Source organism: Sturnus vulgaris, chromosome 27 (assembly GCF_052056855.1).
Source record: "Sturnus vulgaris isolate bStuVul1 chromosome 27, bStuVul1.hap1, whole genome shotgun sequence".
Classification (NCBI taxonomy): Eukaryota; Metazoa; Chordata; class Aves; order Passeriformes; family Sturnidae; genus Sturnus; species Sturnus vulgaris.
In genome coordinates, this window is record NC_142269.1 from 6567338 (window position 1) to 6591399 (window position 24062).

The 24062-nt window shown below is 54.6% G+C and overlaps 2 protein-coding genes, 3 pseudogenes and 1 gene segment (V, D, J or C); all 6 read right to left on the bottom strand.

Annotated features, from left to right (window-relative positions):
• Nucleotides 1-241: 241 nt before the first annotated feature.
• Nucleotides 242-1119, bottom strand: LOC148221143 (T cell receptor alpha variable 4 pseudogene; annotated as a pseudogene).
• Nucleotides 1120-4115: 2996 nt separating this feature from the next.
• On the bottom strand, nt 4116-7754 carry LOC148221144 (T cell receptor alpha variable 1-2-like). The segment is given in 3 exon segments: nt 4116-4181; nt 6557-6837; nt 7706-7754. Coding segments are annotated over 3 exon segments (396 nt in total).
• On the bottom strand, nt 4544-5631 carry LOC148221145 (uncharacterized). Its single transcript, XM_088179463.1, has 2 exons — nt 5580-5631; nt 4544-5142 (listed from the first exon to the last, which is right to left on the bottom strand). The coding sequence occupies exons 1-2, from the start codon at nt 5629-5631 to the stop codon at nt 4544-4546; spliced, it is 651 nt and encodes a 216-aa protein (XP_088035589.1).
• A 6369-nt stretch (nt 7755-14123) lies between the features above and the next one.
• On the bottom strand, nt 14124-15211 carry LOC148221146 (uncharacterized). The gene is made up of 2 exons (XM_088179502.1): nt 15160-15211; nt 14124-14722 (listed from the first exon to the last, which is right to left on the bottom strand). The coding sequence occupies exons 1-2, from the start codon at nt 15209-15211 to the stop codon at nt 14124-14126; spliced, it is 651 nt and encodes a 216-aa protein (XP_088035628.1).
• An 867-nt stretch (nt 15212-16078) lies between these two features.
• On the bottom strand, nt 16079-17342 carry LOC148221147 (T cell receptor alpha variable 1-2 pseudogene; annotated as a pseudogene).
• Nucleotides 17343-18426: 1084 nt separating this feature from the next.
• Nucleotides 18427-20331, bottom strand: LOC148221148 (T cell receptor alpha variable 4 pseudogene; annotated as a pseudogene).
• Nucleotides 20332-24062: the final 3731 nt, after the last annotated feature.

The window sequence follows — 24062 nt, forward strand, 5'->3', positions numbered from 1 at the left end:
GCAGGTCCCCTTCCTCACCGAGCAACGAGCCGACATTTCCTGAGCCTTTCTTCGGCCACCACTACGCTCAGAAACACCTTCCGTGATTCCCTCGACCGCTGCTAAATGTCCCTCTCCAGCAGAATTGTTTTGTACACATTGCAGGGCAGCATCCTTGTGCTCGAAGGAGTCTCTCGTGGAAGGCTGGGCCCGTGGTGGCTCCCGGCCGGGGTCCGGCGGGTTCCACGCGTGGTTCGGTCCCGGTCCCGCCCAGCGGCGTCAGGCGGGAGCGGAGCGGCCCCTGCCGGCCCCGCCCGCGGCGGTTCGTGCCCGGCCGCAGCCCCGGCTCCTCTGCCCGTGGTTCCAGAGCGCAGTAATACACGGCCGCGTCCCCGCGCCGGGGCCGCCTGAGCCACAGCGCGCTCGAACGGCGATCTGCCGACACCCACACGTGTCCCGCACTGTCCGGCAGCTCTCTGACACCTTGGAAAGCGCTCAAGAGGAATTCAGGGCCCTTCTCCGGAAGCTGACGGTACCAGTAGATCCTATCCCCTGTCCCGATGTTGGGGTGTGAGCAGCTGATGTTGACTCCGGTGCCCTCGACAGGCTCCCGTGACGGCTCCTGCTGTACCTGGGCTCTGGCCACGGCCACTGTACCGGAGAAAAGAAAAATAATTTTCCTTTTGTAGAAAATATCATGCAGAGGGATATGGGAGAGGAAGACAGATGAGATCGAACTGGGATGTGTTCTGATTATAAATTATGGAGAGATTATTTTAGGAAGCCTGTACGTTAGAGGACAGGGATCTGTGAGGGTGGTTTGAGGAAAAATCAGAACGAAATTACACAAATACAATGGCTATAGGGAGGTATTGATGCACACATGCATTCATGGATGGCTGAGTAAAGATGTGGGGGAAAAAACGTAAACTCAGACGCATTGACTTTACGGAGGCAGATAAGTATGATAGCAAAGGAGGGAAGAGAGGGTAAAAAACAACCGAAGAGGAACAGGAGAGTAAGAAATGATTCTTGGGCTGGGACCGATCTCACGTAGCCCGGTAACCTCGGCCGCCACCCCCGCGCACCGAGCAGCAGCGCGGCCAGCGCCGCCAGCCCCGCGCCCCGAGCCCGCCGCATGGCGCCGCTCCGCCGGCCGAGCATCGCTGTGGCCCTGAGCCCCGGCTCTCTGCTGCGGCCGTGCCGCCTCCTCTCGCACGCCGCCAGCTCCGCCCCGGCCGGCCTCAGCCCCCGCCTCTGCCAGCAGCAGCAGCACAACGAGCGACACAAGGACGTTTGGCACGGCCAGGGACAGGACACAGCTGGGTCCCGTCCCACACACCACCCACACTGCACCGCAAGCACATCCTTCCTGAACACATCTCTCGCGGGCAGGTGCTGTCAGCTCTCAGCTGTGCTCAGGCTCCTCCTGAGCCTGGGAAGCTGCTGCTCTGTGCTGTGCAGGGCCTGAGCAGTGCTCGGTGTCCCTGCCGCCATAGTCAGGGAATTCCCTTCCTATAAAGGATCACTCATGGACAAACACAGATACACAAATGCTTGTGCACACCAGTGTGGAGTCATTCAGAAATTTGTGCTTCTCATGTGTCCCTGCAAACGCTGCTGCTCCAAGAGCTCACAAGGCAGGAACACACGAAGGAGCAATATCAGCTGTTGACTTTGCTGAGGACACACGGTGCCAGAAGTAGCAGGGCAGGGGCATTGTGTGGAAGGACGAGGTTCCAGTCAAGCAAAGTGCAAAGGTTTTGTTGTACCCAAAATGGAGATGAGTCAAACTAGACCAGCATACCTTCCTGAGGGCAATCATAGCAGGACAGGCACACCCGTGGGGAGAGAACCAGGACTGAACATCGGCATGAGCTGGGGCAGAAGGCCAGACGGGACTGGGGGATGTCATCCAGCACAACAGCCCATGAGTGTCCCATTGAGGATGATTGCGGCTTCATCCTGGGAGTGATAAAAGCAGAGGCACGCTGGCTGACACATCACTCTCCTGTTGTGGATCCATTCAGCACTGCAGCTGAGGCTTCTGCCTTTACTGCTGTGTCCCTGTCCAAAATATCCTGGAGCCTTTCATCCCAGTGTTCAGAAGACGCCTTCTGTTTGGAATGGGCATGGCCCAAACCTGGAAAAGAAAGGGCAGCAGTGCAGGAAATAAAAGCGCAGCCTCCAGCATTAGGTGTGCTGGTTTGCACTCAGATGAGCTTGTGGGGAAATTGTTCCCTGTGCAAAGGTGTCCTCTAGGCCTGTGGAAATGAAGGGCAGTAAAGATAGGCAGATCTAATCCCTGAGGTCTTACCAATTACTCCTGCCTATTTCTATGGCTACTACATGGAAGAAAATACTTAGAAAAAACAAGATAGAAGCAAACCAGAATGTTGTATACAGAGACCAAACATTCCAAAGTGTATTAGAGCCCTCCCATTGACTCCTAACATTTAGATTGTAACCCCTTGCTGCTTTTAAAACACCTGATGGAGCTTTGGTGTGTCTCAGTCAAAACTTAGTGTCAGACTGAGACAATCGCTTATGTCTGAAGGAATTGACTGCACGCATTTCGTGAGTATTGATCCATCATGAAATCTTGTGATGATCTGTTGCTAATAGGGAGTCTCTCCATAATCAGAAAGGCAAGGGTCTCTCAGTGCCAGGTAAGAAATTGAGAGAGTTGTGTGTGAAATTGAACAGAGAGTTGTGTGTGAATCAGCACTGGCAGACAGACAGAACAATCCCCAAGCCACAGCTAAAATGAAAAATGTGATTCCCTTCTCTCAGGTACCTTGGGATCCCTGAAGCCACCTGTGGGCAGAATTACAAAAGCAGAGATGCAGGCACAGTGAAACTCGGTGCATGCTAAAGGATCACCATGGGCTCTGCACACCGCTTTCCCAAGGGCTCTTTGCAGCTGCAAGGTCACTTGATGAATGACAATCCTCCTCAGCCCTGGCCCACTTTTCACCTATTCCTCCCAACACTACAGCCGCAATACTCAGGCACAGGCACAGTGCAGGGAAGGACTTTAGTGTGGGTGAGTGGGCTCAGGTGGGCATCTCCCACTCTCAGCAAACTCCCATCACTCTTTTCCCAGCCACACAGAAGGCCTGGAAACCCGAGTTGCACAATTTGACTCTGCCTAGTCCAAGAGTTGTGCAGTGGCCGTGGAGAGTGCAAGCAGCCTCTCTTTGGCTGGCTTGAGGCTTCTCAATGAACTCAAGAGGACTGGAGATGTAGATTTGTGTATGTCTGTGTATGTGTGCTACCTAAGCAAGCAGTTGGTTCAGTCTTGAGCATTGTTTCTGATGATACCCCATACATGTGGGGGAAAAGCAGCAAGACATTGGATTGATGTGAAGTAGTGAGGTAAGAAGGTTAAGACGAGGGTGGCTTACATAGATTTGTTAGCAAAGTCCACTTGATTATTTACAGGGTCAGCTAAAGCTGTCAGGGAGACTGCCAGTGAGTCAGGAAGTTGAGAAAGGACCCCCTTGCATTCCAAACTCCTTCTCATATGGGGAGTTCACGTGCAGCTGGCTCCTGGCTTTGTCCCAGCCTTGGTCAATGCTTTAAGTCTAAACAATTCTATCTTGGACCATCCATCTTTTCTATCACTTAGCTAAGATTTCAAGGCTTCAGTGCTCTTCTTGCCAACTGACACACCAAGTATAAGATCAGGATTCCTCAGCCTTGAGGAGTGACCTTGATTGATGCCCCTGCTAAAGGGAAGATCCTGGTGGGCAACCCAGTAGCACGCAGGAGAGCTGAGTGAGACCTGATGTGTGCAGCTTTTCTGGAATGAGCTGTTTGAGTGGGAGTTGCAGTCCAGCTGTATTTCAATGGGCACATGTTGTAACAGGCCTGAGCAGGTCAGCAAGATGTGTGGCTGTGAGCTGTGGTGGTGTTGTGTGTGCCCAGAGTGCAGCTTAAGGCAGATGGAGGCGTCATGTCCCAGATGGGTATTGAAGGAAGGGAAGTTCCGGGAAGGGAAGACAAGGGAATAAAGAGAATAATCTTTTTCCTAATATTTTGTAGTAGAGTCATCTTGCAGAATACTTTTTTGCAACCTGGATTAACACAAAGTTAGCAATTTCTCGTGACAGGGCTTTCTTAAAACTCAGTCATCATCTCAGTTCCCCACTGCGGGACATATTTTGCTTTATGCCTTCCCTAAATAGTGGCAGCCGGATCTACATTCAAGAATGACCACAGCAACACAGAATATATCAGGATCAGGTAATTTGTTTTCCGATGAACTCCCAGTGCGGTGTGGTCAGAGCAACGAACTTGAGCTGTCACTTGACCTTCAGAAAAGGCAAAAAGAGCTCAGCAGCGGTGGAAAGAGAAGAACAGAGGTAAGAGGAGAACCAGCCTGACATGGGCTGGGTGGGAATGTGTGCCCTCATGGATGTATTTTAGAGACAATATTTGCAGACCTTTGTAGACAGGCCGGAGGATGCCACGTTCCCCAGAAGGCACAGAGCCCTTTGGGAAGGAGCAAGAGATGGCTTGTGCAGGACCCTGCTGCGGTCCGTGCCTCACACAGACCATCTCAGTGTGCACAGGGAGCTGTGGCCGGGCGGGACTGTTTGCTGCCGTCAGGAGCTGAGCTGCACGGAGGCCGCAGTGAGAAGAGGGGCTGAGCGCGCTCGGTGACTCCGAGTTGGAGCTGCCGGTGCCGGTGTCGGTTCCGGTGTGGGGAGCGCCCCCTGCTGGGCGGGGACGAGCGGGGCGAGGCGGCCCCGGCGGGCGGAGCGGCAGCGCCCCCTGCTGGCCGCGGGCGGCGCTGTGCCCCCGGCCCCGCCCGGCCCCGCCCGCGGCGGTTCGTGCCCGGCCGCAGCCCCGGCTCCTCTGCCCGTGGCCCCAGCGCGCAGTAATACACGGCCGCGTCCCCGCGCCGGGGCCCCCTGAGCCACAGCGAGCTCGAACGGCGATCTGCCGACACCAACAGCTGTCCTGCAATCTCCGGCAGCTCTTTGGACGCTTTCACAGTGAGTGCGAGGAAGTCGAGTCCTCGGCCCGGGAGCTGACGGTACCAGAAGATGGTCTCCCCTATCTGTATATTGGCGTGTGAGCAGCTGATGTTGACTCCAGTGCCCTCCGTAGTCTCCACTGACGGCTCCTGCTGTACCTGGGCTCTGCCTGGAGCCACTGTACGGGATAAAAGAACAACATTTCTTTAGTAGAAAAGACCATGCAGGGGCAGAAGGAAGAGGAAGACGGATCACAGCGAACTGGGATATGTTCTGGATATAAAATATGGAGAGATTATTTCAGTGAGCGTATTTGTTTGAAGAAAAGCATCAATAAGGGTCGGTTTGAGGAAAAAAACAGAAGAGAGTTACAAAAATGCAATGGCTGAGAGCGCGGGATATATGCATACATGCACGTATGGATGTCTGAATAACGACGTGGAGTAAAAAAAGGCAGATTTGAAAGCAATGACTTCACGGAGGGAATAATGTAGGACGACAGACGACACAACACGGGCTAAACAAGACCCGAAAGGAACAGGAGAGAAAGAAATGATTCCTGGGCAGGGACCGATCTCACGTAGCCCGGTGACCGCGACCGCCACCCCCGCGCACCGAGCAGCAGCGCGGCCAGCGCCGCCAGCCCCGCGCCCCGAGCCCGCCGCATGGCGCCGCTCCGCCGGCCGAGCATCGCTGTGGCCCTGAGCCCCGGCTCTCTGCTGCGGCCGTGCCGCCTCCTCTCGCACGCCGCCAGCTCCGCCCCGGCCGGCCTCAGCCCCCGCCTCTGCCAGCAGCAGCAGCACAACGAGCGACACAAGGACGTTTGGCACGGCCAGGGACAGGACACAGCTGGGTCCCGTCCCACACACCACCCACACTGCACCGCAAGCACATCCATCCACATCAGAGGAGCGTCAGCTTTGCAAGGACACGAAAGGGAGGGCTCGGCACACAGGGGCTGCATTTCAGCGCCTCTTCCCTGCACACATCTGTAGCGAGCAGCTGCCGTCAGCACTCAGCTGCACTCGGGCTCCTTCTGAGCCTGGGAAGCTGCTGCTCTGTGCTGTGCAGGGCCAGAGCAGTGCTCGGTGTCCCTGGCACAGTCAGGGAATTCCCTCGCGATGAGGGACACACACGGACAGACACAGGCTCGTGCACAGCAGTGTGGAGCCATCCACAAATCTGTGCTTGACGTGTGTCCATGCAAACGGGGCTGCTGCAAGAGCACTCAGGGAAGGAACACAGAACCAGCCCTGGGCTGTGCTGAGAACATGTGGGGCCAAAAGCAGCAGAGCTGGAGTGTGGAAGGACAAAGTCCTAGGTATGCCTAGGGGATATTTTTCTTTATTTGGAGATTTGACAATGTGGAAATGAGTCAAAAGAGTCCAGAATGGCACAAGACAAGTGCTAGGATGGATGGTGTAAAACTCACGAGCCCACAGTGGACACGTGGGGAGGCAGTGTCTTGTAAGCATTGGGATGAGCCCTGGGTCCTTTCCTCCAAGCTTAGCCTCGCACAGATAAATCACCTCCCTCCCTCCCCCGGGTTGTTGCACAGCCGAGGAAGCTCCCTGCACCAGGGTGTCTTGCACAGCACACAGGTACAAGGCACTGTCAGACAGCTCCACTTCCTCCACCTTCAGGACACTGTATTTCCCCGTGGTGTTCAGGTGCGTGCTGATACGGCCGCTGTGCTTGGGACCAGTCCCTGCTTGATAGGAGACCAGCTGGGGGGCTTGGCCTTTCCGCAGCTGGTACCAGAGCAAGCCATTAAAATAACTGGTCTGGTATTTGCAGGTGGTGTGGAAGGGGTGTCCCTGCTTCACCGTGACTTGTCCATCTTCCTGGGTGACCGTGATCTGCCCCGTGGTGCCTGGAAGAAAGTGATGGTGAGCAGCTCCTTAAGGAAGGACTACGGGAAGCTATAGGAAGTGCATGGAAAACCCTAATCGAGAACGATCCCTGCCTTGAAGCAGAGCTGAGACAGATTTAGGACATGAGTTCAGAGCTCTTTCCTTTGCATCACCCAAAGCTGAGCTAGGCTGTGTCCCTGCTCCTGCTCCTCCTGTTCAATGGACCAGGGAACAACTTGTCATGCCTGAACTTTGTTTGCTGTAACTAGCACACCTTCAGTAGCCTCAGGAGCCCACCGAGGTTCAGTAGAAAAGATTCATCCTGCTTCCCATTCTTGTCACCTCTGAGGGTTCCTCTATCCCTGAGTAACACAAAGCTGAGCTTGGAAAGAGGGAGTCCTGGTTGTGCTGCCAGCCCAGAGATCGATCACTGGAAGCCGTGGCAGAGCAGTTTCAGCCTGAGGGCAGCAATAGACACATTGTTAATGTCAGTGAAATGCGAACTTTGAGGTGCCTGGGAGACGTCTGACAGGATCTGGGCATTTATATTCAAATCGAAAGATTGTTAGAGAGTAGAGACAGTTTCTATCTCCTGAGCTGAGAGCAGGAGGATGAGAAGAGAGAGGCAGAGGGAGATGGATTGAAGGGGAGAGAAAAGACAGGGAAGGGGTCGGAGTTTTCTTCACTCTCCCTGCCCTTTTCCTTTGCAAATCTAAGACTTTCTTCAGCGAACACTTGCAAAACAACAAAGAGGAGCCTATTCTTCTGAGCCTTTCCCCTCGATTCACTGAAATTTCCCAACACGGTCCTCAAGGGGCTGTTGAGGATTTCGTGAGGAAAGTAATAGGAAGAAGGAGACGAGTGCTTGAGAGAGAAGGCAGGACTTACCCAGGAGCTGTCCCAGCAAGACGGTGAGGATGAGATGTGCGAGGTGCATGGCGAGAGCAAGCTGCGTGTTTGCTGAGTGAGGAAGAGTCAGAAAGCACGTCGCAGCGGCGAGAGAACAGAGGTGCCGGAAACGCCTCTGTGCGGGAGCCAAGGGAGCAGCAGCGGGAGCAGGCAGAGCAATGGCCTGTCCTTGGCGTGCCTGAAATGCTCCTGCTGCGTTTGTGGCTCGTCCAGCAGCAGCCGCCGTTTGTCCCTCAGCCAGTGGCATTGGGAGCATTCCGTGCCTCTGGGGCCTCAGCCATGGCAAGGGGCTGTTCCCGCTCAGCTCGCAGTGGAGTCCTCCCCTCCCCAGCTGCAATCGCCAGCTCTGCTGCACACCCCGTGCTGGGCATTTGCGAGCTCAGCGGCTTCTTCCCTTCTGAGCTTTCTCACCTGTGTGGGCTCATTGCAATTTCGTCTGTGAACAGGGGACTCCTCTGTCTCTGCCCCTTCTCCTGTTCCCTTCTTCATCTTCCTGGGACAAATGCCTCTTTCCCAGGTGCCTCACTCCCCTCCTCTTTCCCATATTAACTCCAGAGTGTTCCCATACTGGTTATTTTGGTTTTCTCTAAAACGTGTTTTTCACAGCAAATTTTCTGGAACGATGTGAACAGCGAAGGAAATAATTATAATGGGTGCAATAGGAACAGTCTCCTGCGGGTATTGCAGCGCTCCATTGTTTAGAAGGAGGTTTCTAGAGAAGTGGAGGATCCTGAAGTTGTCACATATCTTCCAGGTGAAAGAACAGGATTAGGCGTTCTCTGCTAAAAACTATTTCGATGGTTGTGCCTTCTTGGGCTTTAGAGAGGTAATAAGACGCTAAGACATGTACAGGAAGATGAGAATTCTGCATTTGTGCTGAGAAGAGAAACCTGCAACCATCCTTGCTGACCCTATAGCAACATCACCGCAGATTCTCCTTTCCTGGGGCTTCTATGTCCTCTCTCATAATCTCTAACCTTTTTCCATTGAGAAAACTCGGCCTGAACCAATTCATAGCCGCTGGTTCCTGAAGGCTGACCAGTTATATGTTGATGAGCTCTGAGCTGCCCCTTTCATTCTCTTATTACCTAGTGCTACATTGGTGTCATTGTGGGCTTCCCTCATCGCTTTCCCTTTCCATTGTTCTTCACCTGGAAAGGAAAATGGGCGTGATTTGAGCCTTAGAGAACTAGATATTCCTGCCTTTCACATGCCCTGCCTGTGGTCTTTGCTGAACTTGCTCATTCCAATGATTTCCTGAGGATGCTGAAAGGCTCCTGTCGCCAGAGGAAATGGGGGTTTCTAGAGCGATTCTCAGGAGAGAAACCTCATGTGGAGCGTACTCTTTCAAGTGTCTGTCCCGAACACTCGCAAGACTGCTGAAACCTGGAATCTGCTTATCAGCATGCCTGAGAGGTTACTAATGTGTAGGGAAAGGAAGTAATTAGTTTAGGGTGGAACGTGAGTATAAGATGAATTGAAATGCGTGTATACTTCAAGAGATTTATTCTTTTCCCTCCTATATGTCCTAGTCCTACACGAAGGTGCTGAATGCAGATACATGGGAAACCTGTGGAAGAGAAGAAAATATACAGAAACGATTCCCAATATACCATCTGAGATTGAAAGTACACGTCCCTTACACATCCAGGTGAGTATGCAGCTTCTTACGCACGTTCCAGTACGGAACAGAGACATTTCTGCAGGGACAGAGATGGAGATTTCTTTGTCACCTGTGAAAGCATGACTGCAAACACCTCTCATGCCATGACCTACAGAGGTTACAGCCCCAGTTTGCCTGTGAGTGCAGCTGCATTGTCAGCTGCCAGCACAGATGCTGTCCCGGAGCAGCTGTTTGCTTTGCCAAGCAGGCTGAGAGCAGCATGAGGCGTGGGCGGAGGGCCGAAGGCGATGGCAGAGGCGGCGGGCGCAGCAGTTTGGTGAGAGGCAGAGGGCGTCTCGGGAGCGAGGGCAGGCGGGGCTGTGTGTGGCGGCTGTGTCCCGCAGCAGGCAGGCTGGCAGCCGTGTGTCGGGGCCGTGCCGGGCTGTGCGGTGTCGCTGTGCGCGGGCTCGGGGCACACGAAGGAGCTGCGGAGCCGCCTGGGGCCCGGCGGGCGGAGCGGCAGCGCCCCCTGCTGGCCGCGGGCGGCGCTGTGCCCCCGGCCCCGCCCGGCCCCGCCCGCGGCGGTTCGTGCCCGGCCGCAGCCCCGGCTCCTCTGCCCGTGGCCCCAGCGCGCAGTAATACACGGCCGCGTCCCCGCGCCGGGGCCGCCTGAGCCACAGCGAGCTCCAACGCCGATCCTCCGACACCCACAGCTGTCCTGCAATCTCCGGCACAGGCTTGGACCCTCTAGCAGCGAGTGCGAGGAATTCGGGGCTTTGTCCCGGGAGCTGACGGTACCAGTAGATGTAATCATTGGTCTGGATTTTGGAGTGTGAGCAGCTGATGTTGATTCCGGTGCCCTCGGGGGTCTCCAGGAATGCCTCTTGCAGCACCTGGGCTGTGCCTGCAGCCGCTGCCGGGGGAAGAAAAGGACAAACCTGAAATCCTACATTGCCCTGCTGCATAGAAGAAAGCGCGTATGTACAGAGAGGGTGAGGAAAGCTGTTTCCAGAGGTTTTCATGATAAGCAGGAACACAAGCGTATATTCATCGTTTGTGGAGAGGTGAAACCATGAACGGCACGACGCTACAGATGGGTATTTGAGAAAAGGATGAGGTGGGAGAAAGCACCTAAAGACAGAAAAGTGAGAAGGAGTAAGAGATAAGGGATAACGTACAGACTCCATAAAATGTAAAAAAGCTCTGGTTTTGCAGAGAATGGAATCCAGAGATTTCTGTGAGAGTGTGGGATGGAGAAGAGGGAGGGATGAACAGGAGAATAGTTCGTAAGAGAAGCTGTATGAAGCAACCAGAGAGGAGAGCAGTCTCGAGGAACGTGCGGGATGAGTCCAGCCCCGGGCGCGGCCGCTTGGGCGCCACCCCCGCGCACCGAGCAGCAGCGCGGCCAGCGCCGCCAGCCCCGCGCCCCGAGCCCGCCGCATGGCGCCGCTCCGCCGGCCGAGCATCGCTGTGGCCCTGAGCCCCGGCTCTCTGCTGCGGCCGTGCCGCCTCCTCTCGCACGCCGCCAGCTCCGCCCCGGCCGGCCTCAGCCCCCGCCTGTGCCAGCAGCAGCAGCACAACGAGCGACACAAGGACGTTTGGCACGGCCAGGGACAGGACACAACTGCCGTCAGCTCTCAGCTGTGCTCAAGCTCCTTCTGGGCCTGGGAAGCTGCTGCTCTGTGCTGTGCAGGGCCAGAGCAGTGCTCGGTGTCCCTGCCATAGTCAGGGAATTCCCTTCCTATGAAGGATCACTCATGGACAAACACAGATACACAAATGCTTGTGCACACCAGTGTGGAGTCATTCAGAAATTTGTGCTTCTCATGTGTCCTTGCAAACGCTGCTGCTCCAAGAGCTCACAAGGCAGGAACACACGAAGGAGCAATATCAGCTGTTGACTTTTCTGAGGACACACGGTGCCAGAAGTAGCAGGGCAGGGGCATTGTGTGGAAGGACGAGGATCCAGTCAAGCAAAGTGCAAAGGTTTTGTTGTACCCAAAATGGAGATGAGTCAAACTAGACCAGCATACCTTCCTGAGGGCAATCATAGCAGGACAGGCACACCCGTGGGGAGAGAACCAGGACTGAACATCGGCATGAGCTGGGGCAGAAGGCCAGACAGGACTGGGGGATGTCATCCAGCACAACAGCCCATGAGTGTCCCATTGAGGATGACTGGGGCTTCCTCCTGGGAGTGATAAAAGCAGAGGCACGCTGGCTGACACATCACTCTCCTGTTGTGGATCCATTCAGCACTGCAGCTGAGGCTTCTGCCTTTACTGCTGTGTCCCTGTCCAAAATATCCTGGAGCCTTTCATCCCAGTGTTCAGAAGAAGCCTTCTGTTTGGAATGGGCATGGCCCAAACCTGGAAAAGAAAGGGCAGCAGTGCAGGAAATAAAAGCGCAGCCTCCAGCATTAGGTGTGCTGGTTTGCACTCAGATGAGCTTGTGGGGAAATTGTTCCCTGTGCAAAGGTGTCCTCTAGGCCTGTGGAAATGAAGGGCAGTAAAGATAGGCAGATCTAATCCCTGAGGTCTTACCAATTACTCCTGCCTATTTCTATGGCTACTACATGGAAGAAAATACTTAGAAAAAACAAGATAGAATCAAACCAGAATGTTGTATACAGAGACCAAACATTCCAAAGTGTATTAGAGACCTCCCATTGACTCCTAACATTTAGATTGTAACCCCTTGCTGCTTTTAAAACACCTGATGGAGCTTTGGTGTGTCTCAGTCAAAACTTAGTGTCAGACTGAGACAATCGCTTATGTCTGAAGGAATTGACTGCATGCATTTCGTGAGTATTGATCCATCATGAAATCTTGTGATGATCTGTTGCTAATAGGGAGTCTCTCCATAATCAGAAAGGCAAGGGTCTCTCAGTGCCAGGTAAGAAATTGAGAGAGTTGTGTGTGAAATTGAACAGAGAGTTGTGTGTGAATCAGCACTGGCAGACAGACAGAACAATCCCCAAGCCACAGCTAAAATGAAAAATGTGATTCCCTTCTCTCAGGTACCTTGGGATCCCTGAAGCCACCTGTGGGCAGAATTACAGAAGCAGAGATGCAGGCACAGTGAAACTCGGTGCATGCTAAAGGATCACCATGGGCTCTGCACACCACTTTCCCAAGGGCTCTTTGCAGCTGCAAGGTCACTTGATGAATGACAATCCTCCTCAGCCCTGGCCCACTTTTCACCTATTCCTCCCAACACCACAGCCGCAATACTCAGGCACAGGCACAGTGCAGGGAAGGGCTTTAGTGTGTGTGAGTGGGCTCAGGTGGGCATCTCCCACTCTCAGCAAACTCCCATCACTCTTTTCCCAGCCACACAGAAGGCCTGGAAACCCGAGTTGCACAATTTGACTCTGCCTAGTCCAAGAGTTGTGCAGTGGCCGTGGAGAGTGCAAGCAGCCTCTCTTTGGCTGGCTTGAGGCTTCTCAATGAACTCAAGAGGACTGGAGATGTAGATTTGTGTATGTCTGTGTATGTGTGCTACCTAAGCAAGCAGTTGGTTCAGTCTTGAGCGTTGTTTCTGATGATACCCCATACATGTGGGGGAAAAGCAGCAAGACATTGGATTGATGTGAAGTAGTGAGGTAAGAAGGTTAAGACGAGGGTGGCTTACATAGATTTGTTAGCAAAGTCCACTTGATTATTTACAGGGTCAGCTAAAGCTGTCAGGGAGACTGCCAGTGAGTCAGGAAGTTGAGAAAGGACCCCCTTGCATTCCAAACTCCTTCTCATATGGGGAGTTCACGTGCAGCTGGCTCCTGGCTTTGTCCCAGCCTTGGTCAATGCTTTAAGTCTAAACAATTCTATATTGGACCATCCATCCTCTCTATCACTTAGCTAAGATTTCAAGGCTTCAGTGCTCTTCTTGCCAACTGACACACCAAGTATAAGATCAGGATTCCTCAGCCTTGAGGAGTGACCTTGATTGAAGCCCCTGCTAAAGGGAAGATCCTGGTGGGCAACCCAGTAGCACGCAGGAGAGCTGAGTGAGACCTGATGTGTGCAGCTTTTCTGGAATGAGCTGTTTGAGTGGGAGTTGCAGTCCAGCTGTATTTAGACACATGGACACATGTTGTAACAGGCCTGAGCAGGCGAGCAAGATGTGTGGCTGTGAGCTGTGGTGATGTTGTGTTTGCCCAGAGTGCAGCTTAAGGCAGATGGAGGCGTCATGTCCCAGATGGGTATTGAAGGAAGGGAAGTTCCGGGAAGGGAAGACAAGGGAATAAAGAGAATAATCTTTTGCCTAATATTTTGAAGTAGAGTCATCTTGCAGAATACTTTTTTGCAACCTGGATTAACACAAAGGTAGCAATTTCTTGTGACAGGGCTTTCTTAAAACTCAGTCATCATCTGAGTTCCCCACCGCGGGACATATTTTGCTTTATGGCTTCCCTAAATAGTGGCAGCCGGATCTACATTCAAGAATGACCACAGCAACACAGAATAAATCAGGATCAGGTAATTTGTTTTCCGATGAACTCCCAGTGCGGTGTGGTCAGAGCAACGAACTTGAGCTGTCACTTGACCTTCAGAAAAGGCAAAAAGAGCTCAGCAGCGGTGGGAAGAGAAGAACAGAGGTAAGAGGAGAACCAGCCTGACATGGGCTGGGTGGGAATGTGTACCCTCATGGATGTATTTTAGAGACAATATTTGCAGGCCTTTGTAGACAGGCCGGAGGATGCCACGTTCCCCAGAAGGCACAGAGCCCTTTGGGAAGGAGCAAGAGATGGCTTGGGCAGGACCCTGCTGCGGTCCGTGCCTCACACAGACCATCTCAGTGTGCACAGGGAGCTGTGGCCGGGCGGGACTGTTTGCTGCCGTCAGGAGCTGAGCTGCACGGAGGCCGCAGTGAGAAGAGGGGCTGAGCGCGCTCGGTGACTCCGAGTTGGAGCTGCCGGTGCCGGTGTCGGTTCCGGTGTGGGGAGCGCCCCCTGCTGGGCGGGGACGAGCGGGGCGAGGCGGCCCCGGCGGGCGGAGCGGCAGCGCCCCCTGCTGGCCGCGGGCGGCGCTGTGCCCCCGGCCCCGCCCGGCCCCGCCCGCGGCGGTTCGTGCCCGGCCGCAGCCCCGGCTCCTCTGCCCGTGGCCCCAGCGCGCAGTAATACACGGCCGCGTCCCCGCGCCGGGGCCGCCCGAGCCACAGCGAGCTCGAACGGCGATCTGCCGACACCCACAGCTGTCCTGCAATGTCCGGCAGCTCTTTGGACGCTTTAGCAGTGACCGCCACAAGTTCGGGTCCTTGCCCCGGGAGCTGTCGGTACCACTGGATCCAGTCGTTGGTCTGGATTTTGGGATGCGAGCAGCTGATGTTGATTCCGATGCCCTCGATGGTCTCCACTGACGGCTCCTGCTGTACCTGGGCTCTGGCCACGGCCACTGTATGGAAGAAAAGAACAATCACTTTCCTTTATCGAAAATACCATGTAGGGGGAGATGGGAGAGAACGAAAAATCAGAGCGAAACGGGATATGGTCTAATTATAAATGACGGAGAGATTACTTCACTGAGCTTGTTGGTTTGAGGACAAGAACCTATGAGGGGTGTTTTGAGTTAAAATCAGGAAGATTTTTCGAAAAAGATTCGCTGAGATTGATTGATTCATGCATACATGCATACATGGATGGCTGAATAAAGACGTGGAGTAAAAAATGCAAACTGACCAGCAATGACTTCACGGAGGGAAGAAAGTATGCCGGCAGAGGACAGATCAGAGGTGAAATAAGAACGAAAAGGGAACAGGAAGGTAAGAGAGGAATCTTGGGCTGGGGCCGGTCTAACATAGCCCGGTGACCGCGACCGCCACCCCCGCGCACCGAGCAGCAGCGCGGCCAGCGCCGCCAGCCCCGTGCCCCGAGCCCGCCGCATGGCGCCGCTCCGCCGGCCGAGCATCGCTGTGGCCCTGAGCCCCGGCTCTCTGCTGCGGCCGTGCCGCCTCCTCTCGCACGCCGCCAGCTCCGCCCCGGCCGGCCTCAGCCCCCGCCTGTGCCAGCAGCAGCAGCACAACGAGCGACACAAGGACGTTTGGCACGGCCAGGGACAGGACACAGCTGGGTCCCGTCCCACACACCACCCACACTGCATCGCAAGCACATCCATCCACATCAGCGGAGCGTCAGCTTTGCAGGGCCACGAAAGGGAGGGCTCGGCACACAGGGGCTGCGTTTCAGCGCCTCTTCCCTGCACACATCTGTAGCGAGCAGCTGCCGTCAGCACTCAGCTGCACTCGGGCTCCATCTGAGCCTTGGAAGCTGCTGCTCTGTGCTGTGCAGGGCCAGAGCAGTGCTCGGTGTCCCTGGCACAGTCAGGGAATTCCCTCGCGATGAGGGACACACACGGACAGACACAGGCTCGTGCACAGCAGTGTGGAGCCATCCACAAATCTGTGCTTGACGTGTGTCCATGCAAAGGGGGCTGCTGCAAGAGCACGCAGGGCAGGAACACAGAACCAGCCCTGGGCTGTGCTGAGAACATGTGGGGCCAAAAGTAGCATGGATGGAGTGTGGAAGGACAAGGTCCCAGGAATGCCCAGGAGATATTTTTCTTTTTGTGGAGATTTGACAATGTGGAAATGAGTCAAAAGAGTCCAGAATGGCACGAATGAAGTGCTAGGATAGATGGTTTACATCTCATGAGACCACAGTGGACACGTGGGGAGGCAGTTTCTTGTAAGCATTGGGATGAGCCCTGGGTCCTTTCCTCCAAGCTTAGCCTCGCACAGATAAATCACCTCCCTCACTCCCTCCCTCCCCCGGGTTGTTGCACAGCCGAGGAAGCTCTCTGCACCAGGGTGTCTTGCACAGCACACAGGTACAAGGCACTGTCAGACAGCTCCACTTCCTCCACCTTCAGGACACTGTATTTCCCCGTGGTGTTCAGGTGCGTGCTGATACGGCCGCTGTGCTTGGGGCCAGTCCCTGATTGATAGGAGACCAGCTGGGGGGATTGGCCTTTCCGCAGCTGGTACCAGAGCAAGCCATTAAAATCACTGGTCTGGTATTTGCAGGTGGTGTGGAAGGGGTGTCCCTGCTTCACCGTGACTTGTCCATCTTCCTGGGTGACCGTGATCTGCCCCGTGGTGCCTGGAAGAAAGTGATGGTGAGCAGCTCCTTAAGGAAGGACTACGGGAAGCTATAGGAAGTGCATGGAAAACCCTAATCGAGAAAGATCCCTGCCTTGAAGCAGAGCTGAGACAGATTTAGGACATGAGTTCAGAGCTCTTTCCTTTGCATCACCCAAAGCTGAGCTAGGCTGTGTCCCTGCTCCTGCTCCTCCTGTTCAATGGACCAGGGAACAACTTGTCATGCCTGAACTTTGTTTGCTGTAACTAGCACACCTTCAGTAGCCTCAGGAGCCCACCGAGGTTCAGTAGAAAAGATTCATCCTGCTTCCCATTCTTGTCACCTCTGAGGGTTCCTCTATCCCTGAGTAACACAAAGCTGAGCTTGGAAAGAGGGAGTCCTGGTTGTGCTGCCAGCCCAGAGATCGATCACTGGAAGCCGTGGCAGAGCAGTTTCAGCCTGAGGGCAGCAATAGACACATTGTTAATGTCAGTGAAATGCGAACTTTGAGGTGCCTGGGAGACGTTTGACAGGATCTGGGCATTTATATTTAAATCGAAAGAATGTTAGAGAGTACAGACAGTTTCTATGTCCTGAGCTGAGAGCAGGAGGATGAGAAGAGAGAGGCAGAGGGAGATGGATTGAAGGGGAGAGAAAAGACAGGGAAGGGGTCGGAGTTTTCTTCACTCTCCCTGCCCTTTTCCTTTGCAAATCTAAGACTTTCTTCAGCAAACACTTGCAAAACAACAAAGAGGAGCCGATTCTTCTGAGCCTTTCCCCTCGAATCACTGAAATTTACCAACACGGTCCTCAAGGGGCTGTTGAGGATTTCCTGAGGAAAGTAATAGGAAGAAGGAGAGGAGTGGTTGAGAGAGAAGGCAGGACTTACCCAGGAGCTGTCCCAGCAAGACGGTGAGGATGAGATGTGCGAGGTGCATGGCGAGAGCAAGCTGCGTGTTTGCTGAGTGAGGAAGAGTCAGAAAGCACGTCGCAGCGGCGAGAGAACAGAGGTGCCGGAAACGCCTCTGTGCGGGAGCCAAGGGAGCAGCAGCGGGAGCAGGCGGAGCAATGGCCTGTCCTTGGCGTGCCTGAAATGCTCCTGCTGCGTTTGTGGCTCGTCCAGCAGCAGCCGCCGTTTGTCCCTCAGCCAGTGGCATTGGGAGCATTCCGTGCCTCTGGGGCCTCAGCCATGGCAAGGGGCTCTTCCCGCTCAGCTCGCAGTGGAGTCCTCCCCTCCCCAGCTGCAATCGCCAGCTCTGCTGCACACCCCGTGCTGGGCATTTGCGAGCTCAGCGGCTCCTTCCCCTCTGAGCTTTCTCACCTGTGTGGGCTCATTGCAATTTCGTCTGTGAACAGGGGACTCCTCTGTCTCTGCCCGTTCTCCCCTGCCCCTCTTCATCTGCCTGGGACAAATGCCACTCTGCCACGTGCCTCACACTCCCCCTCTTTTCCATATCTAGTTCGGAGTGATCCCATAGTGGTCATTTTGGTTTCCACTAAAACAGGTTTGTGATAAAAATATTCCTGGAATAACGTGACCAGTGCTGTAGGTAACGAGAATTGGTGTAATAGGAACATTATCATGTAGATGTTGCACCGCTCCACGGCTTAGAAGGACAAGTGGGGAGACGTGGTTGTCACAGATTTTCCAACTGAAAAATTATCCTTTTTTGGGCTCTTTCAAAAAATCTATATTCTTGGGCTTCAGAGTAGAAAAATAACGGTAAGACATATACCGGAAGATGAGGATTCTTCCCAGCATTTGTACTGAGACTAGAATCCTGTATCTTTCCTTGGTGATCCCAGAGACACATCTCTGGCAGTCTCTCCTTTCCTGGGAGTTCCATGTCCTCTCTCATCATCTCTAACCCTTTCTCACTGAGAAAGTTCAGCCTGAGCCAATTCACAGCCACGGCCGCTGGTTCCTAAATGCTCATCAATTAGAGGTTGATGAGCTCTGACCTCCCTGTTTCATTCCCTTATCACCTACTGCTACATTGGTGTCATTGTGTGCTTTGATCATCAATTTCTCTTGATCTTCCCTTGGAAAGGTAAATGGACGTGATGTGAACCTTAGAGAACCTGACACTCTCGCCTTTCACACACTCTGACTGTAGCCTCTACTGAACTTGCTAATTCCAGTGATTTCCAGACGATAGTGAAAGGCTCCTATCCCTAAGGGACATGTGGACTCTCGAGCAAGTGTCACGAGGGAAAGTTCATGAGCAGCTCATTCTTTCAGGTGTCTCCCTCCAACACTTGCAGCGTTCCTGAACGTGGGCATCTGCTTTCCAGGATACCTGAGAGGTTACTAATGTGAAGCAAAAGGCTCCAATGAGTTTCAGGTGGGAGGTGGGTGTGACAGAGCCATCACTTGATTTGAAAACCTTCTCTACTCCAAAAGAGTTATTCTTTTCCTTCCCAGATATTTTATTGTATTAGGAAAGAGCTGAATGCAGATGCAGGGGTGTTTGGGGAAACATGTAGATGAGAAGAAAACGTTGAGAAGTGAATGCCAGCCTAAGCTGTGATTCAAAGTACACTTCCCTACCCATCCCTATATGAATTCTGCTTCTTATGCACGGTCCAGTACGGAACAGAGACATTTTTGAGGGGACAGAGATGGAGATTCTTTTGCCATTTCAGAAAGCATCACTGCAAACATCTCTGACGCCATAATCAAGCTGAGGTGACAGCAGTAGCTGAATGAGTCCCAGTTTGCCTGTGAGTGCAGCTGCTTTGTCAGCTGCCAGCACAGATGCTGTCCCGGAGCAGCTGTTTGCTTTGCCAAGCAGGCTGAGAGCAGCATGAGGCGTGGGCGGAGGGCCGAAGGCGATGGCAGAGGCGGCGGGCGCAGCAGTTTGGTGAGAGGCAGAGGGCGTCTCGGGAGCGAGGGCAGGCGGGGCTGTGTGTGGCGGCTGTGTCCCGCAGCAGGCAGGCTGGCAGCCGTGTGTCGGGGCCGTGCCGGGCTGTGCGGTGTCGCTGTGCGCGGGCTCGGGGCACACGAAGGAGCTGCGGAGCCGCCTGGGGCCCGGCGGGCGGAGCGGCAGCGCCCCCTGCTGGCCGCGGGCGGCGCTGTGCCCCCGGCCCCGCCCGGCCCCGCCCGCGGCGGTTCGTGCCCGGCCGCAGCCCCGGCTCCTCTGCCCGTGGCCCCAGCGCGCAGTAATACACGGCCGCGTCCCCGCGCCGGGGCCGCCTGAGCCACAGCGAGCTCGAACGCCGATCCTCCGACACCCACAGCTGCCCTACAATCTCCGGCAGCTCTTTGGACGCTTTCACAGTGAGTGCGAGGAAGTCGAGTCCTCGGCCCGGGAGCTGACGGTACCAGTAGATGGTATCCCCTGTCCTTATGTTGGCGTGTGAACAGCTGATGTTGACTCCAGTGCCCTCGGTAGTCTCCGATGATGGCTCCTGCTGTACCTGGGCTCTGGCCACGGCCCCTGTACCGGAGAAAAGAACAACATGTCTTTAGTAGAAAATACTGTGCAGGTGGAGATGGCAGTGGAAGACAGATCACAGCGAACTGGTATATTTTCTGACTATGAAATATGAGAAATTATTTAATTGAGCATATTTGTTTGAAGAAAATAATCTATTACGGGAGGTTTGAGGATAAATCAGAACGAAATTACAAAAATGCAATGGCTGAGACTGCGGGATTAATATATACATGCACGTATGTATGTCTGAATAAGGACGAGGAGTAAAAAAGACACATTAAAAAGAAATGACATCACGGAGGGAAGAAAGTATGACGGGAGAGGACACAATACTGGCTAAACAAGAACCGGAAAGGAACAGGAGAGTAAGAAATGAGTTTTGGGGTAGGGCCGATCTCACGTAGCCTGATGACCGCGACCGCCACCCCCGCGCACCGAGCAGCAGCGCGGCCAGCGCCGCCAGCCCCGCGCCCCGAGCCCGCCGCATGGCGCCGCTCCGCCGGCCGAGCATCGCTGTGGCCCTGAGCCCCGGCTCTCTGCTGCGGCCGTGCCGCCTCGTCTCGCACGCCTCCACTCCTCTCCTGTCCTCTCCACCGCCTCCAGCTCCGCCCCGGGACAGCGCCCTGCGCCGCCGCTGCTCGGCGAGTCTGGGCAGGGCACGGAGGGGAGGCGAGCGCGGTGGGAGTGGGGCGGCGGTCGGGTGTCTGTACGTCGGGAGCAGCGGGGCCGGGGTGGATGGCAGAGGGTCGGGCTGGTGTGATGGAGCTCAAGATTGACAATACCTGTGCTTCTTTCCCTCCCATAACCTGCTTCGTCACGTCCTTCTTTTGCTGTCATGTGGGGACTCCTGAATTGTCCTTCAGGGCACTGGAAAGAAATCCCCTCACACGGGATCCGGAAGGTCGGAATGAAGCCTCAGCCTTTCTCCTCGTCCATGAAACCAACCTGATAGAGCACAGGGGAGAACAGCTGTGCACTGCGCTGCAGAGACCTGTCCGTGTATCTGTGTGTCCGTGTGTCTGTGTTTTTGTTTGTGTGAGCACTCACAGCCATGCTGAGACATTGCGAACATTTCAAACAGGATTAAGCTAAAGAGCCAAACTTGGGTGATACCATTCTTCTTGGGGCCGGCCATTGGCAGTAGCAGAGCATGATGTTTAGAGCAGCTGGAAAAGGAGGGCTCGGGAAGCAGGGGCTGCATTTCAGCACCTCTTCCCTGGACTCATCTAATACAGGCTGCTACATCGCTGTTCAACTGCACTCAAGCTCCTTCTGAGTCTGGGAAAATGCTGCTCTGTGATGCTCAGGGCAGAGCAGCAGAGAGCGTCTCCAGTGCGATCAACACATTTCACTGTTGAGTAACACAATAGAACACACACACACACAGTCGTGCACATCGGGATGGATTCCTGCATGAATTTGTGCTCCCATATGGATTCTCGTGGACCCTGCCTGAACACAAGCACACACAAACCAGGAACACAGGGAAGGACACAATCAGCCATGGACGCTGCTGAGGAAACCTGGGACCAACAGCAGCAGGGCTGGAGCCTTGTGGGGAAGGACAAGGAGTCAGGCAAGGCCATGGCATAGTTTGTGTACTCGCAGGCTGAACAGTGGGTAAGAGGTCCAACGAGGCCCCAATACTTTCCTGAAGGCACTTTTAACAGGGCAGGATCGAAAGCAGCAGCCCAATGCTGACCTATCAGGAGGCAAAAACCGGTGAGCATCAGGGTGAGCTGAGGAGGGAAGAAGGGAGGGCGTATGTGTAAGTGTGTGGGAATAGATACATCTTGGGATGTGCTTTATGTGTGCACATCTCTGGACCGGAATGTTCACGTAGATGTGTGTGCAAGGACTTGGGTGCAGGAGCAGGAATAGGAGTGAGCGTGTGTGTTTGCACATCGGTGGGGACATGCCAGAAGGAGAAGTGTCAGTGCTAGGGTCAGCTTTGGAAATGTGTGTGCACACACCTCTTCATAAATGCAGAGCTGTGAGTTACTCTTTGGGTGTGTCCAAGCTCCAGAGTGTCTTTGTGATACTGTGAACTCGTGCATGTGCAGTAGGAGTTCTTGAATTACTTCTTCTTCTTCTACTCTGGGTGCTGATTTATTCCCAGAAAGTCTTCATGAAGGCTCAGCGATGTGCTGGAACTGAGGAGAAGCGACACCAGTTAAAATGAGGGCAAATAGGCACTGAGTGTGTCAGCCTTTTCCCTGTCGTTTGAGCAGGTCCCCTTCCTCACCGAGCAACGAGCCGACATTTCCTGAGCCTTTCTTCGGCCACCACTACGCTCAGAAACACCTTCCGTGATTCCCTCGACCGCTGCTAAATGTCCCTCTCCAGCAGAATTGTTTTGTACACATTGCAGGGCAGCATCCTTGTGCTCGAAGGAGTCTCTCGTGGAAGGCTGGGCCCGTGGTGGCTCCCGGCCGGGGTCCGGCGGGTTCCACGCGTGGCTCGGTCCCGGTCCCGCCCAGCGGCGTCAGGCGGGAGCGGAGCGGCCCCTGCCGGCCCCGTCCGCGGCGGTTCGTGCCCGGCCGCAGCCCCGGCTCCTCTGCCCGTGGTTCCAGAGCGCAGTAATACACGGCCGCGTCCCCGCGCCGGGGCCGCCTGAGCCACAGCGAGCTCGAACGGCGATCTGCCGACACCCACACGTGTCCCGCACTGTCCGGCAGCTCTCTGACACCTTGGAAAGCGCTCAAGAGGAATTCAGGGCCCTTCTCCTGAAGCTGACGGTACCAGTAGATCCTATCCCCTGTTCCTATGTTGGGGTGTGAGCAGCTGATGTTGATTCCGGTGCCCTCGACAGTCTCCCGTGACGGCTCCTGTTTCACCTGGGCTGTGGCCACGGCCACTGTACCGGAGAAAAGAAAAATAATTTTCCTTTTGTAGAAAATATCATGCAGAGAGATATGGGATAGGAAGACAGATGAGATCGAACTGGGATGTGTTCTGATTATAAATTATGGAGAGATTATTTTAGGAAGCCTGTACGTTAGAGGACAGGGATCTGTGAGGGTGGTTTGAGGAAAAATCAGAACGAAATTACACAAATACAATGGCTATAGGGAGGTATTGATGCACACATGCATTCATGGATGGCTGAGTAAAGATGTGGGGGAAAAAACGCAAACTCAGACGCAATGACTTTACGGAGGCAGATAAGTATGATAGCAAAGGAGGGAACAGAGGGTAAAATACAACCGAAAAGGAACAGGAGAGTAAGAAATGATTCTTGGGCTGGGATCGATCTCACGTAGCCCGGTGACCGCGGCCGCCACCCCCGCGCACCGAGCAGCAGCGCGGCCAGCGCCGCCAGCCCCGCACCCCGAGCCCGCCGCATGGCGCCGCTCCGCCGGCCGAGCATCGCTGTGGCCCTGAGCCCCGGCTCTCTGCTGCGGCCGTGCCGCCTCCTCTCGCACGCCGCCAGCTCCGCCCCGGCCGGCCTCAGCCCCCGCCTCTGCCAGCAGCAGCAGCACAACGAGCGACACAAGGACGTTTGGCACGGCCAGGGACAGGACACAGCTGGGTCCCGTCCCACACACCACCCACACTGCACCGCAAGCACATCCATCCACATCAGCGGAGCGTCAGCTTTGCAAGGACACGACAGGGAGGGCTCGGCACACAGGGGCTGCATTTCAGCGCCTCTTCCCTGCACACATCTGTAGCGAGCAGCTGCCGTCAGTACTCAGCTGCACTCGGGCTCCTTCTGAGCCTGGGAAGCTGCTGCTCTGTGCTGTGCAGGGCCAGAGCAGTGCTCGGTGTCCCTGGCACAGTCAGGGAATTCCCTCGCGATGAGGGCCACACACGGACAGACACAGGCTCGTGCACAGCAGTGTGGAGCCATCCACAAATCTGTGCTTGACGTGTGTCCATGCAAAGGGGGCTGCTGCAAGAGCACGCAGGGCAGGAACACAGAACCAGTCTTGGGTTGTGCCGAACATTTGTTGGGCCGAAATCAGTAGAGCTGGAGTGTGGAAGGACTCAAGTCGCAGGAAATTGCAGGGGATATTTTTCTTTATTTAGATATTGCACAATGTAGAATAGTTAAAAGAGTCCAGAATGGCACAAGGGAAGTGCTGGGATGGATGGTGTAAAACTCTTAAGACCACAGTCGACACGTGGGGAGGCAGTTTCTGGTAAGCATTAGGATGGGCCCTGCTTCCTTTCCTCCAAGTTCAAGCCGGCACAGGTCAATCCCCTCCCTCCCTC